Source organism: Chelmon rostratus, chromosome 1, assembly GCF_017976325.1.
Source record: "Chelmon rostratus isolate fCheRos1 chromosome 1, fCheRos1.pri, whole genome shotgun sequence".
In the NCBI taxonomy this organism is placed as follows: Eukaryota; Metazoa; Chordata; class Actinopteri; order Chaetodontiformes; family Chaetodontidae; genus Chelmon; species Chelmon rostratus.
The window spans coordinates 28,275,168-28,300,888 of record NC_055658.1 but is presented as its reverse complement, the minus strand read 5'-3'; the positions used below and the strand labels follow the sequence as shown (position 1 = coordinate 28,300,888).

The 25,721-nt window shown below is 41.6% G+C and overlaps 1 protein-coding gene across 1 annotated transcript; it reads left to right on the top strand.

Moving 5' to 3' along the window:
• Positions 1–1,471: 1,471 nt before the first annotated feature.
• On the top strand, positions 1,472–23,789 carry LOC121605487 (neuronal acetylcholine receptor subunit alpha-7-like). The gene is made up of 10 exons (XM_041935410.1): positions 1,472–1,582; positions 7,266–7,405; positions 7,791–7,835; positions 12,400–12,509; positions 14,546–14,625; positions 17,688–17,855; positions 17,987–18,181; positions 21,843–21,929; positions 22,233–22,342; positions 22,639–23,789. The coding sequence occupies exons 1-10, from the start codon at positions 1,528–1,530 to the stop codon at positions 23,179–23,181; spliced, it is 1,533 nt and encodes a 510-aa protein (XP_041791344.1). The 5' UTR covers positions 1,472–1,527; the 3' UTR covers positions 23,182–23,789.
• The last annotated feature ends 1,932 nt before the right edge of the window (positions 23,790–25,721 follow it).

The following is a 25,721-nucleotide window of genomic DNA, read 5'->3' as shown; positions in this document are numbered from 1 at the left end:
TCATGTATGTAGCTCACAGTGGAACAATGAACGAAGTTTGCCCAAATTCTAACAGCATTTTGACTGGTGTGTGTATTTAACTAAACCAAACTCTCTGTCAGACTGATTAAAGCATGATGGAACGCTATCAGCGGCGTAATTATCCTGTGACTACACAACATCGTGGTCACGGGCTGATGGCACATATCATCTGACATGCGGCGCTCGTGCAACTCTGCAACATGCTGTTTAATCAGCTCTTTTCAGTTTGTCTGGAGCTGAATATAGAGCTCCATTTAATGAAAGCACTGTCGGTGGCAGCCTCTTTCCAAAGCAAACACATTAGAGGGCAAACAACATTTAAGTTGGTGTTTACCTTCAGGTACAGCTTGTTTTTGCAGATATCAGCTCATGCATGTGTAATGGGGGTTGAAGCTAATCTAAACACAGTTTGCCACCTGTTCAGGACGAGGTTCACTCTGAGTTTTCACAGGATGCATCAAATAAATGCACTTTTAGTCTGTGACGATAAGAGTCTAAAGTATATATTTGCATATGTGTACACAAGATCTCCTTTTGGGTCAATTATTATTAATTGAATTATTAATTGGATTGTTTTCATTAAAAATCTGAGTACTTCCACCACTGATTAGCACCTGATTCATACAACACAATTACGCTGTGTGTCAATCAGGCTGTTTTATAAACTGTTACCAAACAACTGTGGTCAAATGAGGTCAATGAGGTCCAAGAGGTGGCACAGTATGAGTTGCTGAGTCTCTCTCACTTTGACTGTGAAAAACACATTCGGGGGATAGGAAGTAAATAGTGGTCAAAATATCTACACACATCCAAAATATGTGCAATAATTAGAATGATAAACAGTAGAAAAGTCAATGCATTTATTTTTAAAATACAGTTGTAATTCCGCATCGTGACCAGCAGATGTCACCTTGTTCTGAATTGCCTGTGGCTCAACTTTTTCAGCATGTCTGTGCATCTCCTGCCAAACACTTTCAACTCATTTTGAAAGAAGTTGGAAGTAAGAAAATGATGCAATGGACAAGCAGATTTAGGGGGGTGTTGTCCTGGAATCGGGTCCTTTGAAACCATTTGGTCCAAAGACTGAAAGAAACCACAATGTATAAAACAATATGAAGGATTTTATTGAGTCATATATTTCACAGTATAGCCCACAAAAAAGGAACATAAAGGAACATGTGCAGATGGAATAGACATTTTTGTGAGCTACATCATCTTTGTTATAACTTTCCTGACGCTGACTTGTATTTTTAAAGCCAGGCTTCTCTGTCACATTGTTGTTCTGGATCAGTCTTCACTGTAAATCAGTGAAACTACTGTGGCCAGAGTCTTGATGCCGCAACAAATATCATCGCTGCCCTGCCAAACGGCAGCTATTCATTAAGAGGAGGAGTTAACACACGCGCGCACACGCACGCGCACACACATTATCATCATTCCCGCATACTGCCAGGTTCAGAGATGAACTGAGGGGTCTCTCTGCTCTCACTCCGCGCTCGGTTCAACATGGACTCGCTGAATTTTCTGCTTTTCCTTTCAGTCGCCGCCCTGTCAGTGAAAGGTAAGCTGTCAGCATGCACGACACGGGGGGGTTCAGCGCAGGAGGCAGCAGACCACCTGATTCTGCAGCTTTCTGCCTTACCTGCTCCGGATGGATGGATTTGCATTCCTAACTGGACATACCTGTTGTGCCAAACACCGACTTTTTGGCCACATTACAGTTATAATGCTATTTTTGAATCCTCTGTGACTTAAATAGTGTTTAAATATGAACTAACATAAAGAATAATAACGGAGGGAGTCACGGGCGTCGCACCCGTGGTAGATGGGGGGGTTGCGACACCCCCACTTTTACAACCAGATGATTTCATACCCCCCACTTTTTTCTGAGGTTATATATTGTACCGTCCCACTAGATCCAGGAAACGGACGGAGAGTTGGTCTCACCTACTTTTTATTGCAGGATAAACGGCTACTATCGGTCGAAACCACGCCGACACGGGCGTCGCACCCGTGGGGGATGGGGGGTTGCGACACCCCCACTTTTACAACCAGATGATTTCATACCCCCCACTTTTTCCTGAGTTTATATATTGTAGCATCCCACTGTATCCAGGTAACGGACGGAGAGTTGGTCTCATCTACTTTTTATTGCAGGATAAACGGTTACTGTCGGTCGCAGCCACGCCGAACAAACAATCATTAAACAAGCTTTTTCTCCAAAATATTTTCCTCATTCGCGCGCTTCCCTTCTCTCACATCCACACACACACACACACACCCACACACACACACACACACACACACACTTTCTCACTCTCGCCCCGCCCCCTCCTCCTCATCCAACCACACGCACGCATCCGTACCAGAGGCATTCACTGACGGTAGGAAACTGGAACACTAAACAGCAATAACATTGCGGGGTCGTTACGGGGCAGGTTTTCATTCTTCTTTTTTATTGTATTTCTGTCAAAAGTTTTTAGTTTGTGAAGCACTTTGTATTGCATTTTTAATTGTATTTAAGGTGCTTTATAAATAGAGATTGAGTTAGATGTTAGGGAGTTCTTTGACAGAAAATTAAACATAAATCCTGCTCTCAAACTACCATCAGTCAAAGTCAAAGTCAGCTTTATTGTCAATTCTGCAGTATGTACAGGACAAACAGAGAATCGAAATTGCGTTACTCTTCAACCTTATGTGACAGGACATATATTAAAAGAGATAAATAAAAAACTGTACAATCTAAGTAAAAAACTATGCAATCACCTCAGTGGTATTGTTTCATATGATTGACATCTTTTGGAATTGTTTCTGAAAGAGGTTTTGTTCTTCTTGGAATAAATGTTTAATTGAGGAAAAACACATTTTTGTTATTATTTTCAGCCATATATTACTTTTTTAATATAAAAATTTAAACATTAATGGATAATTGTTAATTTTCCAGATGATAGATTCAGAAAATTTTGCTCATGTGCCACAACCTAGAACACCCCCACATTTTAAATGGCTGTGATGCCCCTGGAGTTATTTTAGAGTGTCCAAACTCTTCTTTTCCACCTTTTCAGCACCGCCCTGTTAGACCTCATCTCTGTCAGCACATATTAAAATGCACAGAACTATATTAACATGCAGTCAAGCAGCCGACGTTTTTAACGAGGCAAGAGGATGGGTGTGTATTAAAGTTAATGACAAGATGTGCATTTCAATATGATGGAGCTGGTGCAGCCGTAAAAACACTTGGGTTTTATGCGTGTGTGTGCTCGTAATTAATGCAAATGCATTTTCTGTCGCTTTAAAGCTGTGTAACATGGAATATGCTTTACATATACAGTATGTGTATGTGTATTTGTCTGAACTTCTTGCAGCTTTTACTGATGAAATGTGAAGTTTCCCATGATTAGCTTCAAGTGGAGACTGTGTGTGTGCGTGTGTGTGTGATCGAGAGACTGACACAGACAGAGAGACTGCTTGAAAGCACAAGGAAAGTCACTGTAAGTTCATCAATTAGAGACTGAACAAAGGTTTCTGTATTAAAACCAGAGTAACACTGTCGTCTTTGTGGCTTTTACACTATGTTGCCACACATGGCTCCATTGCTGTGCATGAACTGTGCACTCTGCTGCTGCCTGTGCTCGCTCGACAAGGACAAAAATTGCTCATTTAGAAATTCTTTACATCATAAGGATCTTTAAACTGTGTTCAGAGTGTGAAACCTTCACGACATCCTGCGTCTCACCCCTTTTGCTCAGATCTGCTCTGAGTTTTGAAAATTTTGATTGAAGCCTTTAATTTGATGCTGATCACTGACTCTTGGGTCGGCACTTTGCAGGCCGAGGTAATTTAGGCTTCCCCAAGGGTGAAGCATGGCGAGAAGTCGTGTTAGCGTGTGCACATACATGCACATGTAAATGTCTGAGGTGCTTGAAGCGCTTGTCCATCTCTCTGACATTATTAAGGCTGTTCAGTTTGATTGAGAGGTAGAAAGGCGTTGCTTCTGCTTCTTATGGTTCCCAGGTCACTTTCGGCAACATGTTGCAAAATATCCAAAATATTCCTCATGTTGTCTGATGGCCAGTGATGTTGTGGTGTACAACAGAAACATCTGGACTAACACACATTTCCCTGTAGTGAAATTTGATTATGCTGGGATTGGGAGGGTGCAGATCCACAGGGGGGGGTTCGGTCAGGGACAAAGACAAGCTTTCAGCTCATCTCTCACATGGAGTGAGTGACGGATTTGTCTGTCAGCACTGAACTTTTGCTGATCATCTGTGAAGTTTCTCATGATTAGGTTCAATGGAGAGTTGCGGATGAAAATGAGAAAAAATCTGTGTTTGTGTTGTTTCCTTCACTAGGAGAAACAAGTAAAAGTGGCTCTGTGTGTGCCCGTGTGTGCATTTGTGTGTGACAGAGACATTGACACAGACGGATTGCTTGACTAAGATCATTATTCAGAGACTGAACAAAGGTTTCTGTATTAAAACCAGAGTAACACTGTCGTCTTTGTGCCTTTTACACTATGTTGCCACACATGCCTCCATTGCTGTGCATGAACTGTGCACTCTGCTGCTGCCTGTGCTCGCTCGACAAGGTCACACATCAAAATATTCTTTACATCATCAGGAACCATCCACCCATCCATCCATCCATCCATCCATTTTCTTCTGCTTATCCGGGGCCAGGTCATGGTGCAGCAGTCTAAGCAGGGAAGCCCAGACTTCCCTCTCCCTAGACACTTCCTCCAGCTCTTCCGGGGGGACCAATTCAGAGCAGATCTGAGCAAAAGTGATTTTTCTGAACACAGTTTAAAGATCATCAGGAATGATCTTTAAACTGTGTTCAAAGTGCGAAACCGTCACGACATCCTGTGTCTCATCACTTTTGCTCAGATCTGCTCTGAGTTTTGAATATTTTGATTGCAGCCTTTAATTTGATGGTAATTTCAGGCTTCCCTGAGGGTGAAGTATGGCGGGAAGTCTGGTTAGCGTGTGCACATGTAAATGTCTGAGGTGACTTTTAGCAACATGTTGCGACATATCCAAAATATTCCTCATGTTGTCTGATGGCCGGTAATGTTTTTAACAGAACACAAACATCTGGACTAACACACATTTCCCTGTAGTGAAATTTGATCATGCTGGGATTGGGAGGGTGCAGATCCACAGGGGGGCTTCCTTCACTGGGAAAAAGAACTAAAACTGACTGTAAGGTCACAGCAAATTTATTAGGAAGAGTGGTGTGTGTGTGTGTGTGTGTATGTGTGTGAGACAGAGACACTGACACACACAGACAGACTTGCAAACACCAGGAAAGTTCATAATTCAAAGATCTTGTGGCCCCCAGCTCACTTTCAGCAACATGCTGCAACACATCCTAAACATTCCTCATGTTGTCTAATGGCCTTTAATGCTGCGATGCACACCAGAAACACCTGGAAAATAATTCACACTGACATCATCTTGCTGATCCCTGTAGTGAAATCTGATCACACTGGGACGGGGTCGGGGGCAGATCCACAGGGGGTTCAGTCATGGACAAAAACAAGCTTTCAGCCAATGTTTCAGTAATTCTTTTTGAAAGAACTGGATGCAGCAGGGAGCAGAGGAATGGGGACATGCTTACAGTCAACAAGCTTTGTGCCAGATCATTGGGATAATGTGCTTCTCATAGGTGGTTTAGGATAATTGGGCAATGGCCATTAGCGAAGTGAATAAAGGCTGCCATAAATGCTGCGTAACTCACGGGGGAGACGAGAGTGTGTTAAAATGAGGGGCAGGTCCGACTTGAGATTGCAAAGTGAGATGAATCAAGTCCAGGTATTGTGTTTGGATGATTGCCTTATCTGGGCTGCGTGTGTTTCACCACCTGGACGTCGTTACAATATTCCACACCTAGAAGAGCTCGGCAGGCATTAAATGAAATGCAAAATGACTTTAAAGTGCGAGGGCCCCAGCAAGGAGTGTGAATCTCCGTGTGTAAGATGGAGCTGGAGTACCTGCAAGAAGAGCAACGAGGAGGAGGATGAGGGAAAAGAGGCACTATAGATGCGAAGAGGAGTGATAATGAGCCAAAAACTCGGAGATTGGAGCTAAGAGGAGAGGCTGACCTTGAGTGAGTGAGGACAACGTCGCCTCGGCTCAGTCTCGTCTTTTAAATGTAAAGTGGCGATGGACAAGTGTTTTGCTTTAATGCGTCACTGTGATTAAATGGTGATTGCACGATGTGTTGAATAATGACACCGGCAGTGTTTGGACTGGTTCCCTCCAAGCCCTGCTGTCACCAAGCCGTTTTGTCTGCCACCAGGTTGAGCCTCTGGGGAAAATGAAGGCTGACTGGCGGTCCAGTCTGTCTGGCACCATTTCTATCTGCTTTCATGTCTCCGTTCCAGACTAAATGAACGAACTCAGGCTTTTTCTCCTATTGTTCTCTCCTACTCTCGACGCCAACTCCTGCTGTCATTAACTTTACCTCTTTGGTGAACATCTTCATGGAAATCTGGAGACAAATGCATCATTTCCTGTGTTGTTGGCAGTTACTGGTATGTGCTTTGCAGATTGCACATTCACATTCATGCTCCCCAGAAGATAAAGCTTATGGTTTTGGTGATGCCGCTGTTTTTTTTTTTCCGCTAGTGCTACCATGAGACTGACTTTATGCATGGTGCAGATTCATGCATGTTAGCATGCTAACAGTCTGAGCTAAGATGGTAAACCTGGCCTGCTGGATAAACATCAGCATGTTAGCATTGTTCCTGTGATCATGTTAGCATGCTGATGTTAGCATTTAGCTCAAAACATGGCTAAGTCTACAGTAATCTCATGGAGCTGCTAGCATGGCTATACACTCTCGGTTTTAACATTTTGGCAACATCGTTCATTTTCTGCACCACATTGCACTTTTCCAGAGGTGAGCTTAATTGATCAATCAAGTTAAGGGCTGTCATACAAATATGTACGGGTATCCTCTTCTTTGGATTTTCTGTTGGTGACGTTATAGCATCGCTCTTTTTCTTTTCAGTCATGGTCATCACTGCTCATGCATTTATTCCAAACAAAGCTTATCATTTATACAAGACAGACATAGAACTGAACGCACTCTCAGACAGTCATTAAGTTCAGTTTATACTAGAAAAAAATGTCTTTTGCTGCAGGGCGTCTGTGTGAATGGGAGTTTGGCAGTGAAACCCTAACCCTGAGGTGATAATGAAGGTGTATTTACTGTCCAAGTTTCTCTGTCTTCTGTAGTTTCTCTTCAAGGGCCAAACATGGAAAGACTGTACAATGACTTGATGAAGGCTTACTACCCAATGGTGAGACCCGTCGTCAATGACTCGCAGACTCTCACCGTTCACTTCGGCTTAACCCTCATGCAGATCATGGATGTGGTGCGTATAATGGCTCACTCTCGTTAAGATGATGATCAGTTATCATCAATTAATCTGAAGATTGACACCTTCTTCTCACTTCACAGCTCAAATCAATTCTCATGTGTTAGAATATTCACTTTACTAACAGTCATTTTTTAATTGATGAATGGTTCTAGTTATTTTTCATACGTATTAAGACATTTTGGACCGTTCACATCAGGATTTGGATGTTTTTAAGTTCTTCTTCCATCACCGCAGCCATGAGAGGTGAAGCTACTGTGGACGCTTCAGCGTTCAGAGCAGCAGGATTCCTCCTTCATGAAACTTCAGCTGTGAAAACAATACACACATACACCAAAATTCCTGAATAATTGTTTTAATAAATATCATGTTTTTCTAACAGGATGAGAAGAACCAGGTTTTAACAACCAACATGTGGCTACAGCTGGTAAGGAAGGCAGCTCAACCTTATGGTTGCACTCACACACATACAGCGTTTCACTGCTAACTAGACAGCTGTGGACAGAGGCTTTATGTTTTCAGGTTGTACATCCCTCCGTTTCGTGCTTGCGAACACGATATACTGGGATGCCCTCAGGGGAATTTCTTTGAATTGGGCACAAACGTCCACTTGGGCCCAAAGAGGATCTGATTGGAATTTGAGGGTCAAAGGTCACTGTGACCACACACAGTCACATTCTCAGCCATGACTCAAGAATTGCTACACTAATTCTGACAAGATGTGTGTCTCACAGTGTGACATGATGAAGCTTTCATGTCCAAAAGGCCAAAGGTCAGCTTCACTGTGACGTCATAATGTTCTGCAAAAGCACTTTTCCGGCCGTTATTCAGCACCGTAACTCAGGAACAGAAAGCAGATCGTGACCATATTTCACATTTGGACAGATACTGAATTGGTGACACTAACCTTGTTGTTGTCTAGAAACTGTGCTGATTGTATTGATCTTCTGTGCTGCCGGGTCGAAGATGTGTGTGAAGCATCCACGTCTTACAATTTGTAGCTATTTTGCAGCAACAAGCATTGTAGTCCGCATTGGTTGTGCTGATATTGAGCTTCAGGTGATTGTTTTTGCACCCTGTGATGAAGCTCTCTATCAGTCCGCTGTAAAAAAAATAGTCTCTGAGTGAAGACAGCATGTTTCTCTCTGGAAATTATTCAGTGGAAAACCACCAAAAAATATTTATTTAATAAATTTATTTATTCAGTCTTATATGAGTCTTGCAGTCATGGATGCCAACTGCAACTTGATTGGTTGGCGGAGGCACATTCGTGAGGCGGTGAATTCAATCAATAAATCCATCTATTTTTTTTATCTACTTATTTTGTTTGTGGTTACAGGATGCTGGAGTCTATCTGAGCATGCACAGGTGCGACAGGTTACACCCTGGTGGTCTTTCAAGGGTTCTGTTTCGGACTGACTGATGTTTCTACACTTCCCATTAATGAAAGATTCAACAAACAAGTCTAACATGTGAATCAGGATGCTTTCGAGAAGCTGCTAGGTTGATTTTGTTACCTTTGGCAGAGCAGGTCTAGCTGTTTCCCCCTATTTCCAGTCTTTATCCTAAGCTAAGCTAACAGCTGCTGACTCTAGATTCATATTTACCATAAAGATATGAGAGTTGTTTTGATTAGCAAACAAGAAAGAAAGCAAGAAAATGAGTCAGCATTTTCCTCTAAATGTTGAACTGTACCTTTAACTTTAACCTGGTATTGGCTTTGTGCATCTAATCACAACTAAATGTATAAAGACTAATATATACAGAACGTCTGAGTTGAAATCATTGTTTTCCTGCCTTGCAGTCTTGTTTATCACGTTTGCTGGTACCCAGTCGTCTGCTTTTCATCTTCCACAGGAGCGATATGCCCCTTTCTCCTCCGCGCAGTCAGATGAAGTGCGTGAACGCAGATGTTTTATCGCAGCTTGTCCGTTGTGTGACACGAGTTCCCTGCTGCTGCACCGTCAGCAGGCTGCATCAAGGCTGCCTGGTCCGTTTTAAATCACCCTGTGGGATCACAGCAGCAGTCTCACTCAATCTCTCCCACCCCACACCCGGCAACGCCGACTCAAACGCAAGATAGCACAGGCAGCATCCCGGGTATCTGCCGTCGGTTGGCCTCGATCGAGCGTTTGTTTGCTTCGTCTGCTCGTTTGGACTCCAGGGAAGAAAGTTTAAATGTCCTAAAGACGCGTTCATTTCCAAAAGTCACTTTGAGACACTGAAGATGCTGCTGTGAGATTACGCATTCAATCATTTTTTGCCTGAGAGTAGTAATTATAAGATTGTGAACTGCCTCGGGATAGACTTGGAATGAACGAATGATAAATGCAGAGTTGTATGACATATTGCACACTGACATGAATAATTGAGTGGCTTCAGTTTTGGTTTTAGGCACCATGTTCGTGCTTTGTTAAGGACAGCTGAGTGGCTGTCTGCAATGACAAACTACTGTGTAGTATTTTAGTTTTACCCATTATACTTTTTTTTTCTTTTTTCACCATGGTGCCCTCTCCTGAGGCTGTCAGTGAGTTTCATTAAAAGTGCCTTAATGGAATAGTTAGACATTTGGGGAAATGCGCTTTCACGCCAAGAGTTAGACAAGAAGCTTGGTGCCACTCTCATATTTAAAAAATAAGGCTGCAGCCAGAACCTGGTAAGCTTAGCTTAGCATAAAAATTGGAAAGGGGAACAAGGCAAGCCAAAATCCACCTAAAATCACTCCAGTTTTTTTTTTATCTTGTTTGTTTAATCCGTACAGAAAACATTATCAGGCTAGCTGTTTCCACATGTTTCCAGTCTTTATGCTAAGCTAGGCTATCTGGCTGCTGGCTGTGGCTTCATATTTAATGTGACATGAGAGTGGTATTGATCTTTTCATCTGATTCTTGGCAAGAGAGCACATAAGCATATTTTCCCGAATGTCAAAATATCTTATATATAATATAAGTCCCTCAGTGTGTGTTATTCAGCGTTTATTAGCGAATGGCCCCAGCCATGATTTGAACACCATGATGATTTGGATTAATTAGAAATGAATTGTTGATCTGATTAGAAAGAAATCCTCATAAAAATCCATTTCATACAGAAGCTTTGAATTCATGTTTTGATCTACATAAATTGTGTAGTTTCACTTTAAATAATAACTGTAATCAGTGTGTTAGAAAAACATCTCAGTCACAGAGTGTGTTTTAACAGAGCTGCTCATGGTGCTCTGTGAGTCATTTTTATTTTGATCACGTTTTCAACTCTGAGCTCGGTGCTGTGAAACAGGAGCCTGTTATTTACAGTAGGTGGCCTGGCTTTAGGCTTTAGGCTTTATAGCTGTGCTCGCAGTGTCCAAAGTGAAGTATCGCAACATCTGCTCGATGGATTGCTGGGAAAGTTTGTGCAAACGGTCTCTTAAGGGAATTCTCATGACTTTGGTGATGACCTGACTTCTGCATTTTCACATATTTGGTGAAACACAACAAGCTGAGACAATGTTTGACTGACTTCTGCCGACTTTGGTGAGCTCTGGACTTTTCCCAGAGTGGCTGTGAAACGGCTCAACAGCTGTCGGATGGATTGCCTTGACATTTCCTTCAAACATCCACGTCTCCCTCAGAGTGAATCGCAATAACTTTGGTGATCCTTTATTTTGTCCGCTCGCCGTGATAAGGTCAAAATATTTAATTGCCTCATACTTTATTTTATGACCAAGTACCTGCAAAACTAACAGCATTCGCACCGGCCTCAGCAGCACTTTGTGTTTAGTGTTGATTAGCAAATGTTAGCATGCTACCACGCTGGACTAAGATGGTGAACATGGCAAACACACCTGCTAAATGTCACCAGTGTGGCGTGACAGGTCATTATCGTCTGTGTCCAACATAGAATTACAGTAAAATGTTTGGCTGTCACCTGATTAACTAATCTACAACCTGCATCTGATTTATCAGTTTAATCTAAAAATCGTATTCCTCCACAGATGCCACTGAAACCTGGCACAGATTGAACTCAATCCTTGTAGCATGCCACTGCATAATGTTACTGCCACATATATTTATTTTACCTATTATAGTGACTGTCACTGCCACTAAAAAACAGGATTTTCCAAAGTGGGGATACAGAGGCCCCTAACTGACACATTTTATCTTGTTTGGATGATCTGTACAGACTTCTTTATGCTTCATCGTAATAACTGGCAGGTCACAGCAGCTTCATATGCAACAGACAAATATGAGAGCGGTATCTGTCTTCTTGTATGACTCTCAGAAAGAAAGAAAATAAGCCTATTTCCCCTAAATATCAATATTTTCCTTAACCAATCAAAAGAATGGCAAAGTAGAAATATGGCTTAGAAATATGGGAATGGAAATCAGTATTTCTGCTAAAAAGAGCAGTAAGTTGGTGAGGATGACATGACTCTGGTGAGGTAGATGTTATTTGAATTGACCATGTGAGCAATACAGGTGACGCCTTCCTTCCGTGTGTTCAGCCTTTATTAGTGAGTGACCTTTATTAATGCCGGCCACAGCCGTTATTTGAATGCCACGATGGTTTGAATGAATAAAAAAAATGAAAAAAAATCTGATGATTAAAAAAAAAATGCATTAAAATTGAAGAAAAAGCCATTTCATCATGGTGCAAAATAAAATCAACACATTACAGCATGTGTTAGGCAGGACAACAGCTGTTTGAATCCACGACATGGAGCTCATTTGTAAGTTTTGTGTTTGATTTATGCAGGCTTGCCGAGTTCTGCGCATGTCATACTGTTGCTACTGAAACCTGACACAGAGATTGAACTCAATTCTTGTCGCATGTCGCTGCATAATGTTGCTGCCACATGCATTTATTTTAACCATTGTAGCAACTGTCACTGACACCAAAAACACGCCGGTGTTAAATCCCAGCTTGGGACACAGGGGCTCGTACAGGTTTAAAGGATCTGCTGATGATATGTACGTGAAATATGAAAAGTGCATTGTGCTGTTTGTATCCCACAGTACTGGAATGATCATTATCTCCAGTGGAATACATCAGAATATCCAGGTGTGTCCAACTTGAGACTTTCTGAACGTCACATTTGGAAGCCAGACATTCTGCTGTATAACAGGTAGGTATTGTGAGGACAGATCTGCTTGGTGCTGCACTGTAATTGGATATGCATGGTGTCAGACTCGGCGTGCATGCATTGTCCTCTGCACAATATAATGGGGGGAATCTCAGGGGGATGATGAATTTTTGGATTTTCGTGTTCCAGAGTTAAAAACAAGGCCGTTACAATGACGCTGACTGCGATGCAGCAGACACCACAGGTCTGATCTGACTTTTCAGAGACGTAGAGGAACAGTCTGTTTCGACTGTGTTAAAAACATGCAGTTAAGAAAAGCATCGGGCCTCATGCAAGAACCGCACCACTGCAAACACATTCATTCTTCAGTGGCGTTTACAAGATTTAAGAGATGTGATGGATATAAGAATTTTCTTGTGGAATAAACTAAATTCTCGAACGGGTCATGCAACTGTAACCGTGGCTTGACAATGAAATGCCATGTAGATGAATCTGAATTTTAATGATGTTAATGAATTCAACTAAAATAAAGATCAGAATTATTCAACAAAACTCTTGCTTAAATATGATCTGAAGCTCTGTGGTGTGGAGTTCTTGTTGTTACTCTTTCGGTTGACGTTTATGGGAATGAACCTTGCCCATTAATGTGGAACAGGTGCCCTTAGAGAGAACCTTAAGGGCGTTGATTTTGCTAATGATCAAATCTCAAGAACGTGCACCTACTCCTGAGCAGGTGGCATGCATTCATCAAATTAAAATGAGCAATTTTTGACAAGTTTGTCCTGTTGAGAAGGTTTGAAAATTAGAGACATGTTGCATGAGGGTCATTGAGGTGCATTAATTTAAAGGTTTTGGAAAAGATTGTACTTATTAGCTCCATTTAAATTTAAAGCCCATTTTTTATGTCTCTCCAACAAATGGACCAAATTTGACAAGCCATTATTTAGGCATGCTACACTAGCTTTAAATACGAGAAGGCTTATTAATTACTTTAAATGATTCCACTAAGTCATACAAATGGAAACTGCTTTAATTCCATCAAGATAAATCCTATAATAGAATAAAACTTCCACCAGAGTGGAGTCTGCTCTTGTTTAGGCCTCACAGGCACAGGATTTATTCAGGACATCCTGCAGAGAAAGACTCACAAGCAGAAAATAAAACATAGAAAAACAGCAAAAAACAAACATAATCCTCATTCTGTTGGTATGAAAATCTCTCATTTTTAAAACAAAGCATGTCCGTCTGGTACAAGCTTGGATTGATATGCATGAAGTGAACTTATTTTTTTGTTAAAAAGAAAGGTTAGAAATAATGTTGCATCCTGTCTGGTAAGCTGGTCTTCAGAGAGGAACACTACACTTCAAGGTTAGTGGTGCTCTGCACTCTAAATGTATGCAACAGAGTCTAGAGGAGAGCTTTAGAGCAATAAATCATTTAGACAAATGAATAAACCTGTATATAAATGATGGTAGAAGGAGTATTTTATTATATGTCCCTAATGGAAAATGCCTCAGAGATCACCAGTAATCAGTCTTTAAAAGAAAGATCTGAACAAATCACATTAGATGCACTCTGCTCTCCAAACAGCTAATGAGGGAGAAAGCATTGTTCCTCATTTGTCATTGTCCCTCTGAGGGCAGCCTTCATTTGAGGCTCTTTGGATTAGACGCTGCAGCAGGTTAAGTTTTTTCTTTTTCAAGCAACTCTTTCAACTTCAGCTCAACCGTGCTTTAGCCTCTGGGGAGTTCATTTAGAGGCAGTGAATTGTGGGTAACCGGGGAGAATGAGGGTAACCACTGAATAACCGTCTCCCGGGAAATGTTGCATCAGTTGTGACTCCTCGTGTGCGGCGTACCTGCTGCAGAGTTAGAGAAATATCTGTATTTTTCCACCACATCTGTCCCACTCACTGTTTGTGGCTCATCCAAATTTCTGTTGCATCCCTTTAATTAATAGCGGTTCTTGCAAAGGTCGTATCAGCGTATGAATTTATTAAGATGTTTTCCAGTGAAGCTGTGCTTTGGCTGCAGGTAATGCAGCGGTAAATACTGATGTAGCTCTGTGTTTATCCACAGTGCTGATGAGCGCTTTGATGCTACTTACCACACCAACATTGTGGTCAACTCTTCAGGCTACTGTTCCTACATACCCCCAGGTAAGAGTCATCACCTCAGGTAGCCCTCACACTTCAGCATCAGACGACACCAGGTGCTCACTGACTGGAAATGTTCCTCTGCTGTTCATTCATCCTGTCCATCATAGATGCTGCTTGTTTTGGGAAATTCCCGAAATACAAAGCAGAAATGTAAAGGCAAAGCACATAAATAAACCCTATATTCTACATCCAGAGGCTAAAAGAGCATGCACATATAGGAAGTAAATATGTGAAAATTGCAAAGGGTATCTGCTGGAATGATGAGGTCTGGAGCACACAGTTATATTTAGATCTTTATAAAAGTGAGAATACAAAGCAACAGCTACTTGCAACCCAAAATGTGATGGCACTGGCACGTTGCCATATTATGACTGAAATCTGTGCCTATTATTTTTTTCTGTAAATCACACATCCTGTGTTTGCCTAAAAAGGAGAAACTTATATTTTTACTTTATTTCTTTCTTTTCATGGATAGTGACCCCTGTTTTTTTCATAAATTAATTACAACACCTTTAGTTGTCTGTCTGCATAGATGGAGAACTTGTTTCCATACAGCCATTCGAATTGCTTCATTTAAAACCATATTGACATAAAGCAGTAGCGTCAGTGCTGGACAGTTACGCTGACTTATAGCTGGACAGCCACAGACGCTGAACAACAACCCACATTAGCTTTCCTGCTACACTCTTCCTCTTATTGCAGTTGTGCGAACACACATCTTGTCCCGCATCATTTGGCCTGTCGAACGAGCTAACAAACAAACGTTCAGTCTGAGAAAGTGCACCGCTGACGTCGGTTAATGAGTCAGTGAGAACAAACTGCATGGAAAGCTGCTGGATTTATCACATGGCCCAAACGAGGGAATCAATCTAGCTTGATTTCTGTGTCCATGATGCTTTTGTGGTGTATTTGTATACATGCCGTCTCAGTCTGTCTTTATGTCAAAAAACATAAGTTGCTGCATCTAATTAAGGGCTCTAACCATAACTGTGTGCTCCAGATTTTGTCTCATCGCCCCCTCTGTTGAGGTACCAGGTTTTAGCTTCGAGCTGGCTGCACAGATTCCTTTGTGTACAGCAGTGGTAATGTTTCAGGGAACAGTAATTATGGTGAGGTATCATTATTTTATCATGGCTAAATGATATGCAAACATCCTCAAACCACAGAGAGTAACTGACAGTCTTTGACAGCCTGATTCATAGCCATCTTTTTAAAAATGCATAAATTCAATTAATTTGCACAGAAAAAGGTTTTGGTTCCTGTCAGAGGCGCATTTATCAAACAAATGACTTCCTTGAAAAATGCAGACTGATTTTTTTATCTAAAATTTGTACTCAGAAAGCTCCATTATGCTGTATAAATATGATAAACTGTGTAAACATTATGCTTCTTTTCTTCTGGGGATTTCCACTAAGTGTTAGAGAAACAGCAGCAGTTGCTTCTGAATTTTCATGAACAGCAGCTTTGAATTAACTCCCTAAAGCTATTAGTAGAATCCTGAGGTGTTTGTTGTTGTTTTTTACCTCCACAGTTTGTGAAGTTTGTTTTTTTATCTCTTCAAGGTTTTTTTTTTTTGTCTCTGCAGGGGTTTGTTTGTTTTAGCTTCAAGGTTTTATTATATTGACAGACGTCTTGGCAGAAATCCTTTCAAAACACTGGTTGATGATGCCAAAAAGTTGCTTTAATAACACTTTAATCAAGGTTGGTTTTTGGTAAAGAAATAGTTGGACGTATTGGGGAAATACATGCATTCACTTTAACACTGAGCGTAAATGATGAAGACTGACACCTCTCTCATGTCTGTACCCTCCATATGAAGCTACAGCCAGCAGTCGCTTAGCTTAGCTTAGCATAAAAACTGTAAACAGGTGAAACAGCTAGAATAATTTGTGCAAGACCAAAGCTTGAAAACAAGAAGTTGTGGTTTTACTGCGGGTCACTCGTCACAGGTTGCGCAGATTAAACAATCGAGATATGACACGTTAATCAGGGGGCTTTAGGAGTTTTGTCCCCTTTACACAGAGCCAGGCTTCATGCTAAGCTAACTGGCTTCTGGCTATGGATTCATATTTAACACACGTGTCTAAGAGTGTTATTCGTCTTCTCATCTAACCTCTGGGAAGAAAACCTGTAAGTGTATTACCCCAAAATGTCTAAAATCTATAATCGCTTTATGTTTAAAATGGTCTCATCCCAGTAGCAGATGACCGCTACTGCCATACTGTGAGCTCTTAAAAGATGGGTAAGGCTTTCTGTAAGACCATGCACACACACACACGCGCATGCATGGAAACAAAAAGGGCCCTCCTGTCACAGCTGGTGATTACTTCAGGCTCTTCTCCCCGTTTTCCCGAGCGACGCCGCCTCACCTCAGCATCTTAATCAATACCTGCGCAAACAGCTCCATCATTGAATTTTTTCTGGATTGATCGCCTCTGTCACAAGCAAACGGCCTCTCAGCCTTGTTCCAAATGGACACCCACGTAATGCCACATTGGCACAAAATAGGCGCTTGAGCTCAACACAACTGTAATAAATGAGTAAAGCTGCAGATTGGACCTAGATGGCCATTCCAAATCAGCTGCGTTCTTCTGATAACTTGAGGCTCATTGCAGTAAACAGAAGTCTGTTCATCTGCTCCCCGTCTCTGTTCATGCCCTGCTGAGGTTTATCATCTTCATGACACTGAGAGAGAGAGGAGAGACCTTGTTTACTGCCGACGTCTCGTATCTTTCTTAAAAATGGATGGAAATTAGTTTGCCGCCTGCCTCTCCTGAGGGATCGCTGGCCGCGTTCATCTCATTGTCATATTGGATTTTTTGCTCTCGTCAGGATGGATGGCACTTGGACTGTGCATCTTGTCGGAGTAAAACCTCCCTCACTGCCTCTCCAGCTGTCACTTCTCTCTAAATCTCCCTCTGCTGCCTTTATTCCCGAGTATTTGAATGCGCTCTCCATCGGACCCGTCCGTTTGTCTCTCTCTCCTCAGTGGTCCTCCACAGGTGAAGCACAGTTCATATCAAAGCAAGTCTTTCTGCTTTTCATGTTTCTCATCACAACAGGGATCTTCAAAAGCACCTGCTCCATCGATGTGCGTTGGTTCCCCTTTGATATCCAGAGGTGTGATCTGAAGTTTGGCTCCTGGACTTACGGGGGCTGGTCTCTGGACTTAAAGATGTTGCCGGCAGACATCACCAGCTACACCCCCAACGGAGAGTGGGATCTTTTGGGTAAGAGGCCCTGTGAAGTACAGAGGAGTGATGTTCAGCAATGCATCAGAAACGTTATTATTGCTCCATGTTGGGGAAATGATTTCGCTCCGTTTTTGCCAGAGTGGACTGTGTTTTGTTTTGTCTCACAGAGGTTCCGGGACGGAAGAACCAGCGTTACTACGATTGCTGCGAGGAGCCGTATCCTGACGTCACCTTCACCCTGGTGATGCGGAGACGGACCCTCTACTACGGCCTCAACCTGCTCATCCCGTGTGTCCTGATCTCCATTCTGGCCCTGCTCGTCTTCCTGCTGCCCGCTGACTCGGGGGAGAAGATCTCACTGGGTTGGGAATACAAACACACACACACCTGGCCCTGCCTCGTTGCAGAAGTGAAAACTATGGCCTTCATCAGTGTTGGGAGCTCAGTCACATACTGTCGTCACATTACGTTTCTAAGTAGTTTAGTGCACTGCTTTTTCATTTTTGACGTCCTTGCTTAAAATACTGAAGATTTCATTTATTGCAGTACAGAATTTATAGCTGAATCATTCAATGATGCTTTTGAATTTTGAATCTTTTAATTAATTCTTGTTTTTATACACATTGAATGAGCAGGAAAAGACTGCAATACAATCCAAAGCTACTGTCATATAGCATAAGAAATGCTACCATTGTGAACTTAAACAGACGGCTGATTAAATTTGACTATAGTTTTTGATATTGTAGCCTTGGGTTTCATATTTTCTCACATGTACTGTATGTATTTCCATAAAGACGGGAGAAAAATAGCTTGGAAAAGGGATTCAGAGGACCCTTGGAACACACTTCCACCAAGGCTCCACAAAATGTGTTATTTTATTCAATCTGCAGGTGGATCTGGGCCTGCAGCAAAACACACATCGTGATAGACATCATTGAAGACACGTGCCAGCTGGCTTTGAATTACATATTTTCATTCAAGAACATGCACCGGTCGATGAGAAAATGGCAAAAAGGTTCCAAAACACTGTCTGTGGTGAAAATGTTTTCTCTTAAATTTCATTTTACGTGTGTTAGCAAGTTTCTGAGATATCAGGCTCGGCCTGAAAACATAACATCGTCGGTCTAGGTAACAAAGCTGTCCAGTGCTGCACCACCACAAAGTGTAGCCTCTAAAGTCCTGTACAGCAGAGTCAACATACAAGCAATTAAAACACTGCTGTTGACACAAACTGAACATTTTGCGATTGTAATATTTATAGAGCTTTTGTGCCGTTTTTACGTTGTACTGTGCTAAAACTGTTGTTTCTAAAGCAGCAGCAGCTACAGAGCCATGTTTGAAATCTGTAGTGCACATGAATCAGAAACATCCCTCTGTACGTTGTTTAGTCGGACCTATAAGAGGACTTCAGTTGTGAATTCAGTTTGGCTGGCTGCCTTTCTGCTCCTCAGTGACCTCTCAGTCAACATTTAATCGATGCGAACTTACACATAACTCACACACCACACACCATCCTCACTGATGCTGCCAGTGCACTGGCGACTAACATCATGTTTTTAGGTAATGTGACGTGTAAGTTGAGCTTATTTGATATATCGTCCAGCTCTGCTGTAAACACAGAAGAGTTGCTCAGATGCTGGCACCAACTATTGTGCATAAGACTTGATATGTTGCCCCACATCAAGTCTTATGCACATCTGACCCATTAGATAGTAAAATGAAATGTACTTCTTACTATTCTTTGTCAAGCAGAAATGACACCCTGAATGCTGCTATATTTTATCATTTCATGTTAAAATGTAGACAGGCTTGCTTTGATGCCACATTAAGCTGACTGCGTGCTGTTAAAAAAAAAACAGTTCAATGACTGCAGCTAAAACTAATGAGATCACAATCAAATTAAATGTTTTACATCCCAAATGGTTTTGACTCAGAGCCAAACCCTTTCTATTATTCTGCCGTTTTTCATCATCTACAGTAAATTTATATCTAAGCCCATTTTTCTCCGGGGTGATCAGTCATTCTGCGAAAAACAGTGTTTTTTTTTTTCATTAATCCACTTCCTCTGTGGCCTTGTGAAGTAATCTGATAATCAGCACTGAGTGAGTGACTTGACTGCCAGTGGACCGAGAAAACTGTTTAATCTTATCTCCGTTGTCACAGTTGACTTGAATGTTTGAGCCCGTTTCATGCATAAATTACACACACTTGGTGTAGATGGTATCAGCGGGTGGGTGGCGGGGAAAGTGTGTGTGTGTGTGTGTGTGTGTGTCATGCATGTGGGAGTGGGTGGAGGAAGTGGTGGGGAGAGGAGGCGTTGATTTATGCAGTTAGTGGCTTCCTCAAGTCATTAGAGAGTCCTGCAGCTGGATTCCTTCACAGCTCTGGAGCCAGATGTGTGAGCTTACGTGTGTGTGTGTGTGTGTGTTTGCACATGTGTGCATTCCTTCTGATGTTTTCATAGCTCACACACAGAAAGAGGACATAAGAAATGAGAACTGCTCATGTGAGGTATAATATGCTCCTATACGACTATTAATGCACCTCATCTTAAAATGTCTTTGAAGGGGTTTTATAGACTGTAGTTCACAGCACACATCAACACACACAGTTATATTCCCTGCTTAGAGCGTGTGTGTGTGTGTGTGTGTGTGTGCGCTGGCACACGTGTTCACACATCTACTGTATATGAAGTCAATATATCAACCCAGCCGCCCACTGACATTATTATTTGAGAATGGTGGTTTTCATGGCAGCATTTATTCCCAGATTTAATTAAACTAAAATTAGGCTGTCAGAAGAATTAAGATTTGTTGTCATGTAAACAGGAATCTGAGAGGATAGTGTGTGACTCTTTACTGTCAGAGTCGCATTTTGCATCTAGATTTTTACATCAGTGTTGTAAAGGGTTTATACGCTTGTGTGTGTGTGTGTGTGTATGCATGTATGTTCTTGTTAGAAAATAGCTCCTAATTGCTGGTGATGGCAGTTTTTGGATTATCCAGAGTAACTGAAGCACTGTTTCTGTAAAGACAAGCTGCTTTTCAGTTATTCAGATGCCATTTTTAAATGCTTTGTGGTGGCAGCAGACGTCTCAATGGCAAAGCGCCAGCAAAATGAAACAAGTAAGCACAAAAATACTGCTTTTTATACTTTTTTATAATGTCGGTAAACCAAGGCTATAATGTTATTCTCTTAAAATGCAGCATTAATATGAGCATTTAGATCACGCACGCAATATTCGTAGTCATTTAAGAGGATCCCCCTGCTCCTTCCTGCTCCACAGATCGAGGAAACGCAGCAGCAGTCGTGACAATGTGAAGGCGGCTGTTTAGTTTGTTTCTGAGGTTAAATTTGAACCAGCATGCCTGCAGGTAACCACGATGTGACTCTTAATCCTGCTGAGAGGTTCAGTCTTTAAGTAAGACAGCGAGAGCCAGTGGCTCAGCGATGTCAGCTCATTAGTGAGAACTCAAGCTGTACTGTCTGCTCACAGCTATTATATAGAAGCCTGTTTGTCTTCCTCTGCTTGTACCGCACCTTCTCAGGTGATGCTGTGCAGGGACGGTGACACGTTATGAGCTTCTGATTTTAGGGATTTTCCTCCATATTTGGCCACAGCACAGTCCCACATTGTGGAAGAGTCGCGTAAAATCTGAAACGAGGCAAAATCGGCATCGCAAATGCCTGGAATAAACTGAAGGACTTTATGCAAAATAGGAACAAAACGTGAACAACATAACAGAACTGAGCACAAAGCGACTGGAAACACTTGAATGTAAAAAACAATATGTTTTCATAACGCTAAAAATCCAGGAATAGCCCACATCTTTAGCATATTATTACAAAATAATTTCTAAGGATGGAAAATACGTTTGCCTGCATTTTTTTGTCTTATAACACCCAACTTATGCAAGCCTGTGGCAGATCATGGGGCCCCGTCCGCACTGGGATCTGAATCCTTTTCATTGCACTTTATCGTTTTGTTGTGAAGTGCTAACTGAGATTTGGTCTCCTCCCCAGGCATTACAGTCCTGCTCTCCCTGACTGTCTTCATGCTGCTGGTTGCAGAGATTATGCCCCCCACATCAGACTCTGTGCCTTTAATAGGTAAGCCCGGCTGGAGTTAAAAGCAGGCGCTATGGGTGTCAGCTACTATCAGTGGGGAAGACATGGGTGAAAATTTGTGCAGTCATTTTTCATCAGGGCTTCTCTTATATCACAGCGTGGCTAAGTTGAAGCAGCCATCCAATATTTTGGTTTTTTACTTAGAGATCTGAGTCGCCCTATTTGAAACAGTGAAAGGAAGAAGGAGCTTTTTGCCTTTGATTATGACACTTTGCAATTTTCTCCCCGCCTGATGCAACTTTTTGTACCCATTCTTACTGTCTCATCTGCTTCCTCTTCACCCAGCTCAGTACTTTGCCACCACGATGGTCATTGTTGGTCTCTCAGTAATTGCTACAGTTCTGGTCTTACAATATCACCACCATGACCCTGATGGAAGCAAGATGCCAAAGTGGGTGAGTGTGGTCTCATATTACACCATCATCTGTGACTTATACTGTGGCCCTATTAGCGCCACTTTGGTCATTTGCCTCCGGACTATTACTTTTTATTGTGATTGATCAGTTTGAGAGAGTGGAGCATCTATCTGAAGTGAGCTGATTTGGCCTCTGCTTCAATAAAAAAAGTGGACTCAAAGGATGAAGACGGCTGAATGTCCTTTGTGGACCCATCCTTAATTTATTTAAATTTGTCCAACGTTTGATCTGAAGTTAAAAACAGTCTTACTCATTTACTTCCTGCTCATTATTAGACCCGTGTGATCCTGCTGAACTGGTGCGCCTGGTTCCTGCGCATGAAGCGCCCCGGTGAGGAGCGTGTGCGTTCGGCCTGTCACAACAAGCCTGCACGGAGCAGCCTGACCAGCGTGGACCTCAATGCCAGCGCCCCGGCTTCCCAGTCCACCAACGGCAACGTGCTTTACGTTGGCGCCCGCGGCCTGGAGGGCATTCCCTACTCCACAGCCGCCACCTCGTCTGACCCCGGAGTCCTCTGTGGGCGGACGGGCGCTCGAGCAGGTGAGGACGAGCTGCTCCTCCCCGCGGGTCACAACCCGTCAGTGGGCAGCGTGGAACCAGAGCTGATCAAGATCCTGGACGAGGTGCGCTTTATTGCCAAACGCTTCCGCAACCAAGACAAGGACGAGTCCGTGTGCAGCGAGTGGAAGTTTGCTGCGTCCGTCATCGACAGGCTTTGTCTCGTGGCGTTCTCGCTCTTCACGATCCTCTGCACCATTGGCATCCTCATGTCAGCACCCAACTTTGTGGAGGCCATTTCCAAAGATTTTTTCGGCTGAGGACTCTGCAGGACATCAACAGTCCAACAACAATAAAATCAGATCAATCAATCTGAACAGAGCCACCGTTTGTTAACTCATGGGTGGTAATTTAGATACAGTAAATTCTGATATGGGATTTTGGATATAATCACCAAATATAAGTGTATTTTAAGCATAAATAGTTCAATTTGTGTCTTACATGATGGTGGTTAAATTACCAGCTTTTCCTTTTATATTAAACTGAAGGAAAACATCTACATTTCATAATTGTGTACTGTTTTAAAATGCGTAATACTACAAAACATAGTAACTGTGGTTTGTTATGTGATGGTGCCTGTGTATTATTGTTCATTACAGTGTAGCTAGAGGATCCTTACTAAACTGTATACCATATACAAACATAACAGCTACGCTGTCTTGTATTGAAGTGTAGTTGTTGCATCACATGAATACTAGTATATCCGAACAGCTCCTGTATTTGCTGTGAATCACCTTTATATGAATACAAATTATTGTTGATTAGTGTCGTAAGCATAACAAAACACCTCAATTTAACAATGTTCGTACATGGTCTGACTTATTATTTCTTACTTGTTTTAACATTTTGTGATAATTAAAGAATAACTCTGAGGGCAAACTGGTCTGGTTTTCGTGTGTTTTAACTGTATGATGCTACATGAATTATTTTTTTCTATGTGAAACTGGGACAGCTTATCAAAATGTTTTCTTGCTTTGCAGACCTGAGTTGTATAATGTAAGTATACTTGAGGTTTATCCACATTTTCCTACTTGAACGATAAATGATAATCTCGACCCCTTTTGTGCATTTCAGTGCACCGTCAAATTGAAGCATAAAAACAGAAACAGAACGATATAGCAGACGTTTTTACAACCAGCCAGCAAAAGCCAAAAAGCACTGTTGTGTCCTCAGTTTGCCTCCATCTAATTTTGCAAGAGTGAATCAAAAACTATTGAACAAGAAACATGTTAAAAATTCCCTAATACTTGTGGTTAGACTTAATTATCATTTCACTGATTATTGGACTACTTTAATTTCGCTGAATGCTTGTAAGACTTAAAAAAGTGAATCAGGGCAGGTATCACCTCCCCTTTCCATAAAAGTGAAAATGAATTTCATCTTGAAAAACTAGAAATAAACAGCTATTCTGGGTCTAAATCTCATGAAGTGGATCTTATAATTGCCAGAAGAAATCTGGGAGGAACATTTGCAGCTTTTATTATTTGCCAGGTTTCCAAATATTTTAATACAGTTTTTAATTAGTAAGTTCTCGTACAAATACTTATACTGATGGCAGGAGAGTCAAGTGCATTACCACACCAAGGTACAGCACGAAGTAATAGCACTAATAGTATTCTCTTATATTGTAGCCTTCAGATTGTAAAGCCCTTTGTGATTAGCCAATACAGATGAAAATTAACTTCATGCATAAAATGTCCACTTTTTTTCCTGGTTTTGCTGTCTACCTTCTCTAAACATGATGTTGAAGTACAAAAGTCATTCGCATTTACCATGGTAACATCCTTTTGTCCTGTCAGTTGCCTGGCAACAGTGTTCTACTTATATACTGTAGAAAGACTCATCTTATCAACTTTATCAACACTTCCCATGTAGAAAATACAGCCTCGTTATTGAAGGCAGTCATCTTATAAATATTGTTACTGTGAGGTCTCCAGTGGTGGAATGTAATTCAGTACATTTACTCCCTACTGTACAGATTTGAGGTTATTACTTACGTATATTGTACTTTTCACTACAATCAGCTTTACTGATGATACAAATCAAGATTCCTGCAAGGCTAAAACAGTTCATGGTTCCAGCTTCACAATCTGAGGATTTGCTGCTTTTCCTTTTAATTATTTTGATTATTTTAATAATAATGATTTTATTTTAATTAGTTTGAATTTTGTACCATCATTTCAACAAAACAAAGCCTCATGAAGATGTCAGCTTGTGATTTCTCTCTGTTTTCAAGATTTTTACAAACCAAACAATAATTGCAGTCCTGTTCAAAAAAGTTGAAACTGACATCTACCTCAAGCAACCACAACACCAGACACTGCTTTTACATGAATGCATTAGTAATAATAACATAATGATGTAATAATTACTTAGACCTACCAGTCATGTGAGCCTTTTGCATTGAGTATCAACATTTTCTGGATTATATTTATACTTTTTCCAGTTAATTTCCATGCAGGATTTTTACTTGTAAGACAGTATTTATACAGTGTGGTTTTACTACTTTACTGAAGGAAAGACTGAATTCTTCCTCCACCACTCAAAGTTTCAAATCCGGTTCAATCTGAAGCCATCTGTGTTTTTACTGCATTGCAAAGCTGCCTCCCAGTGACTGAATTTAACGTTTACACGAAAACACACACTCATAAAAACGCGTATAATGTCGTGAACAGATGAGTCTGAAGACACAAGCGACAAAACAACGGCTCATTGAGAGGAACCTTAATCAACGGTTGTTGTGTCAGGACGGGATTCTCTGCTGCCACGCAGTTACTATGTGTGCACCATTGTTATTTCT